Here is a 13,973-nt window from a genome sequence, read left to right as displayed (position 1 = left end):
TACCGCCACCACACCGATGCCCCCAAGGAAGAAAAAGAGAGAAAGAACGCTGCATAGAAAAAAAAAAAAAAAAGACCTATTCTTGAAATATTTTTCCCAAACATATTTTATTTGTTCCGGAAAGGTTTTTTCAGAATATATTTCATAAATTGGTATTCCGGATAATTCATTATACGGAATATATTTTACGGGTTTCAAAAAATTCTTTTTAAAAATTCCATTCCAGAACACATTTATATGTTTTGAAAATTTTGTTTCAGATATCATATTTTGAAAATTTAAGGTAACATGAACTTTTATTCTGCAGAAGTTGAGTCTGTGGAATGAGCCAATGTTGGTTTTAACTTTTTAACTTACCTACTACAATCCCTAATACAACTCATTACCCTGATAATGACCTCCATAATGTTCAGTATCTGAAGTTTAACATGTACCGGAACTCTGGTTGCTGACTTGAGTGTTTTCAAAGTTATTGTATCTTTCATACTGAACACAAGTTTACACAATTAAAGTATATATATAACTTTTTCCTCTCTCTTATTTTGGTCATACTTATGGTCTTTAAGCACTTGGAAAGGGCAATTCAATTGTCAAAGAATGATGCAACGATTATCCTAATAACTTGTGTAGAGTTTTGGCATATTTTCCACTGGAGATAGAAGTGGTTAATGGTTAGATTGATTGGTTCACCCTTTCTCTTTGACCTTTGTGAAGGCTACCTATGCTTTTGTTTTTCTTTTGGTCTATTTTTCCCTTTCGAATTTTAAAATATCTCAAACCTTTTGAAGTTTTTCGTCGTTATTTCTGAAACCGAGGCTTAGACCAAGGAGCAGATGTATTTGATGGATTTATTAGGATTCTATGAATACCAAATTCTTAGTATCCTCGGTCAGGAAGCTATCCTTTATGACCACATTAAAAATTGCAAAGGAGAGTCTGATTGTCGGGCTGCCATGTTTGAAGTTGACATCTTAACAACAACAATAGAGAAAAGTGTGACCTACCAGAAACTGGGAAATATATCAATTGAATAAACAAAGAAAACCGTCCAGTGTGCACTAAAAGATTTGATAATATGGAATTGTTGGTTTTGCACCTGGCAGATTATGTCAAATTCTAAGACCTTCACTGGAATGTTCATCAACAGCTATACAAAAATAAGTGTATGACTAAATCGCTATAGAGACAAAATCGAGATTGCATACATGTTTGTAAGGGGTTGGAGAAATGTTGGGTAACATTAGTCGAGTTTCTTGACATCTAATCAATTGAACATAGGACAACAATTATAATTATGGCATAAAAATATTGTAACACCAAATAAAATATAAGTCATTCATGCATGTAGTATTACTCTGCCAAGTGGGATTATGGCATCCCAATTCAGGAAGAGGTCTAGAAGTCAAGGAATCTTTCTATGTTTTTTTTTTTTTTTTTCTAAGGGTAGTTAGGACTTGGGAGAATGTATGTGCAATAAATTTCTCACCCTTCGTATATTTTTTTAGTATCATCAGTTAAGTCATTTTCTATGTTGTCTTTATAATTCCCTAGATTTAAGAGCAGAGGGAGTGGTTTTGTTCAGAGTACTGCACATACATACACTCATACTGGTTTTTCTAAATGAGTTCTAAAAAGATTACATGGAAGTCTATTGTGTTGATCTTAAACTGTTACAAGACTCAAAGTTCCTTACAGGAATCAGAGGAACAGGTTTTGAAACGAGGTTCTTTCCAAAGGTTGTGCCTTTCGGATATAAGCATTCCTAGCTCCCCTCAGGCCATTGAAGATCTTTCCATTTCCCTTGTTGGCCCAAAGCTTTACACATTCACCCTAGAGGAGCTAAGGGAAGCAACACATAGTTTCTCATGGAGTAATCTTCTTGGTGAAGGAGGGTTCGGACCCGTGTACAAAGGTTTTGTTGATGACAAACTCAGACCTGGTTTGAAGGCTCAGTCTGTAGCAGTGAAACAACTCAACTTGGATGGCTTCCAAGGTCATAGGGAGTGGCTGGTTAGTCTGTTTGCATTTTTTTCTTCAACGCATTCTAATATAGTCGTAAATCAATTTAAAAAATACTAGTCCAATGAATAAAATCTGGCTAATGAAACATGGTTGAAGAATATCTGACACTAGCTTGGCACATGTTTTCTTTTATAGGCAGAGATTATATTTCTTGGACAGCTGAGGCATCCACATCTTGTTAAGTTAATTGGCTACTGTTGTGAGGAGGAACACAGGCTTCTTGTGTATGAGTACATGGCTAGAGGCAGCTTGGAGAATCAACTTTTCAGAAGTATGTAATGGTGTTTTTCTCTTTCTTTTCCCCATCAAAGAAGGAGTGAAATCAAGTAGAAAGTCACTGGTTTTTCTCTGTGTGAGTATTCTGATTGATTCAGTGGTATATATAAACTAAGGCTAAGTTTTGTTCTAATTCAAGCAGGATACTCTGCTGCCTTGCCATGGTCAACCAGGATGAAGATTGCATTGGGTGCAGCTAAGGGTCTGGCTTTCCTTCACGAAGCAGATAAACCTGTAATATACAGAGATTTCAAAACTTCAAATATCTTACTTGACTCGGTATGTTCAATATCTTTTCTGAAGGATGAATAGAAATCTTTTAGTCCATCTTCCTGTATGCAACAATAAGTTTTTACAGTATATATGATTATTTGTTTTATGCTAGAATTTAATGTTGATTCGCTCTCTATCTAATCAGAAAAACTTCTAGAACTTTAAAAATATATTATGAAAGTTAACAATTTTCAATTGTATGAAAAATCATAGTTGAAAGACAAATTCTTTATTTTATCTTTACAAATCCAGGATTACACGGCTAAATTATCAGATCTTGGGCTAGCAAAAGATGGTCCTGAAGGGGAAGACACACATGTAACAACAACATGCATAATGGGAACCCGAGGCTATGCTGCCCCTGAGTACATCATGTCAGGTATTATATATAATGATAAGATGTTATTAACTTTTCCTTTTGTGGTAACTTGATTAATTTCTGAGGCTCAAAGATCTTTCAAACTCAGTGATTTTTGTTTTTGTTTCCCAAGAATCGTATGAGTAATTGATTGTCTGACCGCAGGTCATCTTTCAACCAAGAGTGATGTGTATAGCTATGGAGTGGTTTTGTTGGAATTGCTTACAGGAAGAAGGGTAGTGGATAAGTGCCGACCCAATAGAGAACGAAGCCTTGTGGAATGGGCAAGGCCTCTTTTGAGAGACCAAAAAAAGCTGCACCATATCATAGACCCTAGATTAGAAGGGCAGTTTCCTACGAAAGGAGCTTTGAAGGTTGCTGCATTGACCTATAAATGTTTAAGCCACCACCCCTATCCAAGGCCAACTATGAGTGATGTGGTTAAGATACTAGAGTCTCTTCAGGATTTTGACGATGTGATCATAGGACCATTTGTGTATGTAGCAGTGAGTGAAAGTAGCCAATGAGATGCTACTGTCAAAGGGCATGAAGGAGTTCTTGGTCTGTGTTAACACCAGCTCATCAGCAACAGCAACGTAGATAAAATATAGTAGATAGCAAAACAAATGAAGGAATAGTTGATGAAAATCTTGTTTTTGCCATTTTTAGTTAGTAAGGCATGGTCTACAAACAAGCAAAGTGTAGTTAACTATCTAGTAGCGTCTGATTCTGTCAGAATTAGAGAGCTTTAAAGTGACAAGAGTATGGAGTTTGTTTGAGGTGAAATGTGTATAATACATAAGTTATCAGAAATGCTGACTCTGATGCTCAGATTTGAATGGATGCAACAAGTATTTAATGGGGGTGTATGTATTTGTTCAGGCATTACTACTTACTACTGTTTCTGCACAATGTTATGACAGATGATGATGATGATGATGAAGAAAAACACAATAATATAGAAAAGTATTGTTTTTAAATTAAAGAAATGCTCAATCCCTGAAACATAAGGAGAAAGATCCCTCTATTAATCACGCAATGAAATGGAGGCAAACATGCGAGCAGATCAAGATTTTGCTACATATAAAAGATGGATAACACATCGACAATTGTTTAGTCGACAACTTCATACATATCTGTCGACGCGTTAAGAATGAAAAACAAATTTTGTTTATGTCCAATTGTTTTTAAATCTGTCAACTAATTTTATAAAGAGGTTCTTCGTTATAAAGTAGTAGTGTTTTTACGCTGGTATTGGTAGTTCTTGGCCCACCACAAGATATTCAAGCCAAGGTGTTTTAGCCTGTGCTATGGTGTTGATATTTGCATGGGATTTGATCTCTGATTCCCAAAGAAAAAAACAGGCACCTAAAGTTAAGGCTACTGCAATAGCCACATATCCACTTATGCAACGAATCTTCTGCCTATTTTTAAGCTTTTTCCAACAGACAAAAAAGGAACCTGACAAAAACTGTTCGAGATTAAGTAATCCATTTTTTCAGCCTTGTTCATCTAATTCCTTTCCTTCATAGTTTCAACTCTACCAAAAATTATATAACTACAAAAACTCAAGAAATCATTTTTCTCACAACCGATTTGTCTGGGAATAAAAAGCTGCCACAAAATATATTAAACTTTAGAATCAATCAAGGGTTCCCACCTCCCATGATCACAATTACAAATAATTACAATTCATTACACATCCATAATCAATAGGACTAAATTAAAATAGGGAATAATAAACAACAAGTACGATATTCAGCAGAGAAGATCGAAAGATTTAAAAGTGACTAAATTTAAGCACAGGCGCAAGAAGTGTCAGCAATAATGGAATCTTCACCCTCGTTTCTGAAGAAAAAGTAACCAACAGCGAGACCCACAACAATGGCAACGAAGACCCCTCCGTTGAAGGACATAACCGACAACATCAACAAATACCCGATGGCCGAGCTCAGCCCAAAGAGAAACGCCCCGGCGACCTTCACCCCCAACTTGGCGCCGTTTCCGGTGAGCTTCCGCTGCAACAGAGGGGTCTGGATCTCCGCCGGGAAGGGCTTTCCGGCACCGATGAGCTTGAGGCGAATTCTGCGATTCTCAATGAACTGGTAGAAAGCGGAAACGACCAGACATGCAAGAAGGGTAAGGAGATAATCGGTCCAATCCTGGGTCTTCCAGGAATCGATCAGGAGATTGACCTTCCGGCTCCAGTAAAAGGTCATGTGCATCATCTTCGCCGGCGATTTTTTAATTCAAGGGTTTGCAAGAAGATGAAGTGTTCAACTATTCAAACAACAACAACAAATTTAATAAGGCTTATGCAATGCAGCTACTTGCCTTGGATCCTTGCTTCCTTGTAAAGTTTTTTTTTTTTTTTTTGACAACTCTTCCAATTCCCAAAATGACCTCAATAGCTGTCTTGTTCTCCTTATCCTTTTTATCTGTCTGTCAAATGTTTTTTTGAATCCTAGGCAGTTTTTTTGTTCTCACTTCTTCTTTTTTTGTCTTTTATTTTTTACTTAAAATATTTTTTTTAAAATTTAAATTGAAATAAATGATTGTGTTAATCAGGTTTCTTATACTAACAGTCAAAGGAAAAGGTTAAGTTCTGAATCTCATCATTTTCATTGGACGATATGTCCGAGATGGGTTCCGTGTTCCATGTTCCAAGGTTATTTGTGGAATTTCAAACAAACAAAATTGGTAGTACATAAATAAAATGAAACAACCTTGTACTACACAAAATAACCATCTAATGGAAGTTCAAATCATTGAGATTTAGGAAAATTTATTTAACTCTTGGAGTGCAATAGTAAAATTATTTTTGTACCTTTTATGAGTACTTATAAAAGTACAATAATATCTCATTTTAAATGATAACAAAGAGTATCTTGTTTTAAAAATGTATTATGATAGTTTATTTTTGAAGTGTGATTTATAATATTTTCAGCTAAATTATAGGTTATATTCTTTAAGCAAGTAAAACGCTCAGTATTTTAAAAGATAAATAAATATTCAATTTTTTTATCATTAACAAAATTATATGATCTATAATACAAATAGAATGATCATTTCACTATAATTATTATTTAAATAAATGATTGTGAAAATTATAAATAAATACGTACACATCTATAATAAATCATATAATTGTATTAAAGCCTCAACTAGTTATTATCATTTATTTATATATATATATATATATATATATATATATATATATATATATATATATATATATATATATATATATATATATATTTCAATGATATACTCAACTAGTTTTATTTAATTACTTTCTAAAATTAATCTGCCATATTAATTATTCGTTAATACAGTAAGTTAGAGTAAGCAATTCAAATCCATCACATATTTTCCTCTTTCCATTTTATTCATAAACACCTAATATTTAGGTTGTGATTTATTTTGCTTTAATGAGTGAAAGAATTTAATATAAAAATCTTCTTGAGTACATGTAAATCTAGAATTTTTATATTTTTAAAGAAAGTCTAGTTTTCTTAAAAAGTACATAATTGTAATTGTCATCGGAGTACATTTTAAATTCAGCATAAATCTCTTTTTTGTTTGTTTACGATCAATGTATCATTAATAGATACATATATACCCAAGAAAGCAGACCATTATTGATGCAGAAAATGGGTAACAAAACTCAAAAAACTTTTAATATGATAGCAATTTTCTATTGTTTTCTTAATGAGCCAAAGACATTATTAATAGTGCATGTTCCCACATCGGCAAACCATTATTGATGCCGCAAAAACTAACAAAGCAAAACAAATGGGTTTGTCAATTCCAAAAACACATTAAAAGATCTCAACTTTTTTGAATTCTACCGTGTGCACAATGCCGAACAGAAGAAGGGGACGAACAGAGTACAGAAAACATTGCAGGGTTCTAACGTTTGATTATTTTTTTCAGCAAGTTCTTGCACTTTCCAACATTTTCCGACCTGTAATACAGGTAGTGGGCCTATGAAGTAAATGTTCTTTCTGAAAACTCATTGACTCACTGTGCATAAGGACCCGTCTTTCATGTCCTAATAAAAAATCTGCATTTCCCTTTCCCATGGATTAGACCATACCAGCAGAGGTGCCCTGAGACCCGACACTCAAGATATTTATCATGCCTTACCAAATCTAGCAATACCAAACACAACTTGTAAAAACATTGATTTGTTCCTGCCACTATGCTGTAACTATTAGAGCACTGAGAATGCGCGGAAATTCTCAAAGGCAAGCAATGACAGTACAGAACAGTGAAAAGAAAGAATGATGGTTAAAATTTAGTATATTCTAAGTCTGACATTTTTTAATGGTGATACTAGAATAGTCCGAAGAAGATGCATAACATAACTGTTTTAAAAGTAAAACGAAAAAGGTAGTAGTTATTGGCATCTGACCTACAGAACACAGAAAAATCATTATAAAAAGTCGCATAAACATTTAAGAAAAGTAAAAAGGGAAAATATCAGAAATTGTGCAACTTAGTTTAAACATTGAAGAACAGTGTCATACTTGGTCTAAACTGGGTCAACCATAGATAGACAGAAACAAAGAAAGGAAAATTCATGACATTTAGACTGAAGTCAAGGAAGGAGGAAAACTCCTGCCAAATCATCCGTTCAGTTCAAAAATGTCACAAAACAGAAACAGAACATACAGATTATTCAACCTAAGCAACAAGGTGACAGAGAAATACAAAATTAAACATTACTAAATTAACCAAGTAACTAAAATTTTCCCCTGCATGCACCAAGTCAGCAGTTACTACTCACTGGTGATGATCTCCTGTGAGTCTCCCTTAGAGGATCCGGCTGAAAAACATGTGTGGGAACTGGCTTGTGGCGAACAGGTCAAAGAATCCTTCCTCGGAGAATCCAAAGATCGAAAAAGAAGGTGTTTCATTGCATGAATCAGGTCTTGGGTGGGTTTTTTGGGAGGACTAGAAGTGAAAGATCTGAACTTCATGTGGCGTTTCAGTGCTTCATCGGTGTTAACATCATCATCTTTCAACTTCAAACCCTCTTCCTTCACTGCTTCAGCACACAGTCCACAAATCCAACGACCCTGATACCTCTCCCTCACGCCGTCAATGTAATACGCAGTGCAATCCTCCGTCAGCCCGCAGCAGTAGCACGTCACCGAACACACTTCCGCCTCCATCACCGTCGCAGCAGTCTTCTCTGTCGCCATCATCACCCTGAGCCACATCAATTTGAAAAGAAAAAAACACAACCAGAGTTAGACCACAAAATGTTCAAACTTTGAGCTGAAAATTCAGTATTAATGGTAGTAATTTAGGAGGCCGAAAGAATACTAATTAGGGTCTTCAGATTCAAGAGGCAGTGCATTACCCAGTTGTGGACAATGCAAGTAGGTGGGGGGCAGAATTGAAATCACAGATAAACTGAAATGATAGTAGTGGTGTGTGTTTATATATTCCAGTGAGGAATTATCTCTCCTTCTCCCACTGAATTTCGCCACCGAAGAGCGGAACCCGAAATGAAGTATGGTGCATCTCAGAGCCTTAATTGGCTCCACGGCGAATCGAATCTAACGTAAGAAAATGCTCACTTTCTGCTCTTTCATCTAGATCTGTGTATCTGTTTGTAGTGTTGTCTTTGCCTTGGCGCTCAGAACATAGCAGTGCAGAGTGTGGATAGGTAGATTGAATGGTGATAAGTACTACTATCTATCTAAAACGCATCTTTGTTCTTAACTTGTGTGTTTATTTATATTAGTACTAAATTGTTATTGTTTGCAATGTTTAAACCTAAATCTCAAACGATTAGATTTCTACCCCCAATCATTGGCAACTTTGTGACAGAGCAAAGTAATTTGTAGATAAAGTTCGGATCTGAACCAGGTAATGTTGTTTTTTTTTTTCACTGTGGTGGTTGCGCCGGAGAAAAAGAAAAGAACCGGGCACGACGTGGGACTATGGGATTGGGTAATGACGAGGTTTGGCTGTGGGGTATGTGAGACAATAGATGTGGGGTTCTTGGGAGTTGGGAGCCAAGGTGGGAGAGCATATTATTGAAATTGCCAGCTGTCATGACAACTACCTTTCTGACTACATTGAACACGTGAAATCCACAAATAATTCTTCTCACATTTTTAATAAAAATATATTTTATTCTTCTCAAATTTTATTTTTTTTAATTTATTTTTTAATAATAAAAAAGTATAAGATTAAATATGTCTTTTATTATCAATTATTATAAAAATAGTTATGTTTTTTAAACTAAATTATGTTTAATTTTTATATTTTATAAAGTTGTATAAAATATTTATCTAACAAATATATGAAATGTTTTTCGTATAACAAATAGTTATATATTAGATTATAATAAAATTATTGAAGAAATGTTTTACATTATTTTTGTAAGGTATAACAAACAAAAATTTGATAGTTTAATTCAGATATAAAATATAAATAAATGGTTGATAAATTTTAGAATATCAACATAATATATATCACATATCCAATTTCATAGTGTTATCTACCATAAATTATTTAAAAATATATTTTTTATAATAATTTAATAATAAAATATATTTAATTCATATATATATATATATAATTTTTTTTAATTATAGTTATTTAAAATTTTTTACTTAAAATAACGTGTATATATATATAATATTTTTTTAATTTTTAAAATAAACTTATTTAGATTTAAAATAATTAATAGATTCGTATAAAAGAGAGTATACATGTTTTCACTTCACTGCTGTAGGATGATACCAATTTGTCTCTGTTAATAATAAACTGGGTGGAAAGTATCAACATTTCAAGATTACAATAATCAGGAAAAATAATGTCAATTAAAAAATAAACTTATTATTGAAATAATGTGTGTAAATATAAACCTTTAATATATTTTCAAACAATTCTTATTATTTTTTTTAAAATATAAATCTTATTTTAACTTATGGTTACCAAAACTCTTGTTTTAATTATACTTTTATATTAGTATGTTTAAGTAAGTGATTAAAAGAGGGAAAAATTTTAAAAAGTGTATTTTTTAAAACTTTTTAATTGTATTATTATAAATTTATGAAAAAAAAATTATAATCTTCAGTTAGTGTCTTTGAAATTAGCTGACCTTGAAGCAAAATACAAGGGTCTTATTATTCGGCCTCTTTATGGCATTGATTGGTTAAAACAAGAATGTTGAATTAAAAAATATATAGGAATGGTTGTATTTGTTGTTGTATTTTAATGAAAACCTTTTTTTTTATAATTTCTTAATCAAATCCTTGTTGTTCGCATTTATCACGTAGAAACCGATATATGCATGCAGTTCATCATGAATTGAATACTTTTTAAATAGATCGAACCATTCTATAATTTATTACAAAATTATATGATACTTTCAATCAATTAAATTGTGTTGACTATATGTTTAATGTGTAAACCCAGTTGCAATATCTACATTTTCCTTCTTCTTCTTTATTTTTTCATTAACAAAAATGTTTTTACTAAAACTCATTGTTGTGCAATTAAACAAAGTTGTTCCTAATACATTGATAAACAAAATCACGTATTTTGTCATAAAAATCTTATTCTAGAAAACGTATTTCGAAATAGTTACATATTATTATTCACGATATTTTAACTCGTGTTCTTTCTTTATTAGCAAAAAATAATATATGTATTTGTATAAAAAAGAAATACTGAGTTTTTTAGGCTATGTTTCCTTAATACAAAAATATTTATCTATTATAAATATCAAGTCCAAAGTTTGACTTTGTAATTAAGGGTACTCTAATAAATTTATAATATATTGTTCAGTCTTTCTACATTTGTTCTATATTTGATCTTGTTGGTATTTCCAGATTATCTGTTAAGGGTTGTATGAGACAAAATTTTTCTTTGATGTCCTGCATAGACAGAAAAAATACTAGGCTAAAAGTCTGACATGGTTAGGTTGTCTTGAGAAGGGACAAAATACTTTATACACATTTATTGCTTCCTTATCCAGTCATTTATTTCTGATTGTGGTTATATTTGTAAGTAACAAAATGAATGCACTGAATTAGGTAAAGAATCCAAATTGAATAAGAAAAATTAGTGTTACCAATTTTATTTTTCATCAAAACTCAAACATTTAATTGTGTTAAAGTAAATATTTCTTCTACATCTACTTTTTCTTGCCTAAACATAATTTTGTTCCCATGATCTCATATGTTCCTTGTAATTGAAACTCATACACCCCCTCCATAATTGATTTTCTTTACTATTAAGGATCAATAAATCAAATTGTTGATTATAATGCACCGTTCTCACTTCCACGCACCTGTTAAACATGTTCCAAATCTTTTTTGTTATATTGCAAGTGATGAATAAGTGTATATTAGTCTTCTCTTATAGCCCACATAATACACAGAAAACATCACTTAATTATACTCATCTCCTCCTAAGATTTATCTTTGTAGGCATCTCATTATGATTACCCTCCAAGCCAAGAATTGTGCAGAGGGAGCTACCTTTACGGTCCATAACATACTATACAAACTAGAGTTTTTCGTACTAAATTTTTTTTTATATTTTTGAATACCCAAATTTAACAGTATATTTACATTCTTCATCTTTCCAAAACCAAAAATCCACACTCTTCTTATTTTAATTTGTGTTTAATATCCGTATTTCACACATATCCATATTAGATATTTCAGAATATTTTACTGATACTTATCAATGAAGTATCTAATATATAAATCGGTAATGTTTTTATGATGAATAATTTATAAAATTTTATGATGAAAACGTTTGATATATTTAATTTTAATTTAGACACACGGTAGTATATATTTATCATATTTTTTAAAATTTATACACATTTTTTCAACATATATAGATCACATATCACGTATTTTATTATTTTTAAAATAGATATATCAGTGTATTAAATACGCATGGTATTTGATGCATATATCATATTTCTATATCATAAGTAAAACATGATAACTAACTTACAAAATTCACAGAAGATATGTAATATGAAGTTAGTCGTAGGAAAACATAGATAACAATAAAATTAATTTAAAACAGATTTATTAATTCAATAGTAATTAATGAAAAGTAATATTAAAATTACCCTTATAATACAGCTAAGCTGAGTTAAAAAATCAAATAATACTTGTTTAAAATAACACTAAATGGAAAGTCTGCGGAGAATCGTCACTTTGATTACAAATTTAAAAATTACTTTAATATTAATAAGACGTCCTTGAAATATAAATTTAACGTTTTTGTCTCTAAATTGATTCAACTATAAATTTTAATGATTATAAACCTTGAATTTGATATATAAATTACTGTTCATATATTATTAAGATAAACAAAATAATTGAGAATTGGACAAGACTCGTATAAATCCAAAATTAGTTGAAAAAAAATGATAATGTCATTTTCTTCAATGAACCAAACATCCACCTCTATCATATATGAAGTTAATTGCTTATTAATTGATTTTATTCGTATGTATCATAAACTATAGGGTTTTTTTTTTTTTAAATTATCAATTTTACATAGAATTTTACTAATTGAATTTATTAAATATATTTATTTAATACTTTTTACCACCTTAGTAATTAACTTTTCAGCCTTTTGTACAGGGAAAATGGTAATTAGTATTAAATTTATTGTTGAAATATTGTCCACGGATATAATCTGGGAGGCCACAACCTATTTCTTAAATTTACCCGTTTTTTAAAACTTTATCATGTTTTTTTCTTACTAATAATATGCATTATGTTTTCTTACTAGAATAATCTTTGTACCATGTAACATCAATGGTGCTTATAAACAAAATTAATATTGTTGTTGAATAAAAACAAATTGTTGGCTGGGAGTTCTGATCAACCTCAGTCTCTTTCAAAAAGTTTTGTGAAAATTTCCAAAAAAATTTACACCTTAATTTTAAGTATGGCTGATCAACAGCCACAATGCGAGTTTAAAATTTGTTCTCTCACTATCACAAATAATCCACCTTTTTATATCCAAAGAATTATCAAATTAGAGACTTTTCTCCTAATATAATATATTAAAGTAAAATTTTACTTATCTTTTATTTTTATTTGTTAACTAATTGAACAAATTGTTACTATTATAATATTTGATTTAGTTTCATGTTGTTTAAAATTCTGAGATGTAATTCTTTATTTTGCTATATAAGCAATTTGTATAAAACTTGATGGATACACATAAATAAAATACTTCATACTGTAGTCAGTCGTGTATACATAAAATATAAAACGTACACAAAATCAGGTTAAATTCTTGATATAGTTTATTTTGTCCTTCTTTATTTTTTTTTTTATTTTTTTATTTTTATTGACTTATTCGTAACACTAATTGCAGCTAAACCCCACCCTAGGAGAATGATGGTTAAATGGATGAAAATAACATGAAATGTTTTTAAAATCAGACTAGTCATTTAATTGATAAAGACTGTGAGAATTTATTTGTTTGCCTTGACCCGTGAACTAACTACAGAATCGTAATTAAATGTAATATATGCTTTAGTTTTCAATATTTAATTAATTATGTATTTAAAAGTAATTATAAGAATCGTGTGACTAATGGAAATATTTTTATAGCGTGTGAGAATAATATTATGGGTAGAGAGGGATATTAAAAAAAGCTAGACTTCACTTTTGGATTTGGGGGAAAAGATGTTTTGATACCGCTATATGCCTTCTACACTCTTGAAACAACTAAATAATAATAATGTATTGAATTAAATTATTTAATTAATATATAAATTAAATATTTGAATATAAGCTTAATAAATTGCAGGTTGAGATTGAAAATTCACCATGTGTCAACAAATCAGGGCTCTTTGAACTTGTTGATTGCATTGTAGCAAAAAATTAAATATAGAGGAGGGTGATGATGTTGTAAAATAAGAGAGGGGTGTAAATAGCAATTAAAAGTTCTTACCAAAGACAACCAACTCATTCTTCACTTTTTCTTATTCTAATTTTATTCTGTCGAGAAACTTATTTGAAACATAATA

General features: G+C 31.1%; 3 protein-coding genes across 4 annotated transcripts; 1 reads left to right on the top strand and 2 right to left on the bottom strand.

The window, feature by feature from the left end:
* The first annotated feature begins 1,416 nt into the window (after window positions 1-1,416).
* ARSK1 (root-specific kinase 1) lies at window positions 1,417-4,347 on the top strand. The gene is made up of 5 exons (XM_028048856.2): window positions 1,417-2,010; window positions 2,158-2,293; window positions 2,441-2,577; window positions 2,824-2,950; window positions 3,095-4,347. Exons 1-5 carry the CDS (start codon window positions 1,621-1,623, stop codon window positions 3,454-3,456), a joined length of 1,152 nt encoding a protein of 383 aa, XP_027904657.1. The 5' UTR covers window positions 1,417-1,620; the 3' UTR covers window positions 3,457-4,347.
* Window positions 4,348-4,524: 177 nt separating this feature from the next.
* Window positions 4,525-5,277, bottom strand: LOC114164258 (copper transporter 5.1-like). The gene has a single exon (XM_028048857.2). It carries the CDS (start codon window positions 5,155-5,157, stop codon window positions 4,726-4,728), a length of 432 nt encoding a protein of 143 aa, XP_027904658.1. The 5' UTR covers window positions 5,158-5,277; the 3' UTR covers window positions 4,525-4,725.
* A 2,135-nt stretch (window positions 5,278-7,412) lies between these two features.
* Window positions 7,413-8,831, bottom strand: LOC114164259 (uncharacterized). Of its 2 annotated transcripts, none has more exons than XM_028048860.2 (2): window positions 8,264-8,831; window positions 7,413-8,146 (listed from the first exon to the last, which is right to left on the bottom strand). In XM_028048860.2, the coding sequence occupies exon 2, from the start codon at window positions 8,140-8,142 to the stop codon at window positions 7,714-7,716; it is 429 nt and encodes a 142-aa protein (XP_027904661.2). In that variant the 5' UTR covers window positions 8,143-8,146; window positions 8,264-8,831; the 3' UTR covers window positions 7,413-7,713. The 2 variants fall into 2 exon arrangements, with proteins under 2 accessions (XP_027904661.2, XP_027904660.2); XM_028048859.2 differs by having other exon boundaries at window positions 8,301-8,727.
* Between the last annotated feature and the right edge of the window lie 5,142 nt (window positions 8,832-13,973).

The sequence above is a fragment of the Vigna unguiculata genome, chromosome 9, assembly GCF_037176805.1.
Source record: "Vigna unguiculata cultivar grain cowpea cultivar isolate G323 ecotype 2 chromosome 9, ASM3717680v1, whole genome shotgun sequence".
Lineage (NCBI taxonomy): Eukaryota > Viridiplantae > Streptophyta > Magnoliopsida > Fabales > Fabaceae > Vigna > Vigna unguiculata.
The sequence above is the reverse complement of the archived record's forward strand: the minus strand, read 5'-3'. Positions and strand labels throughout refer to the sequence as shown.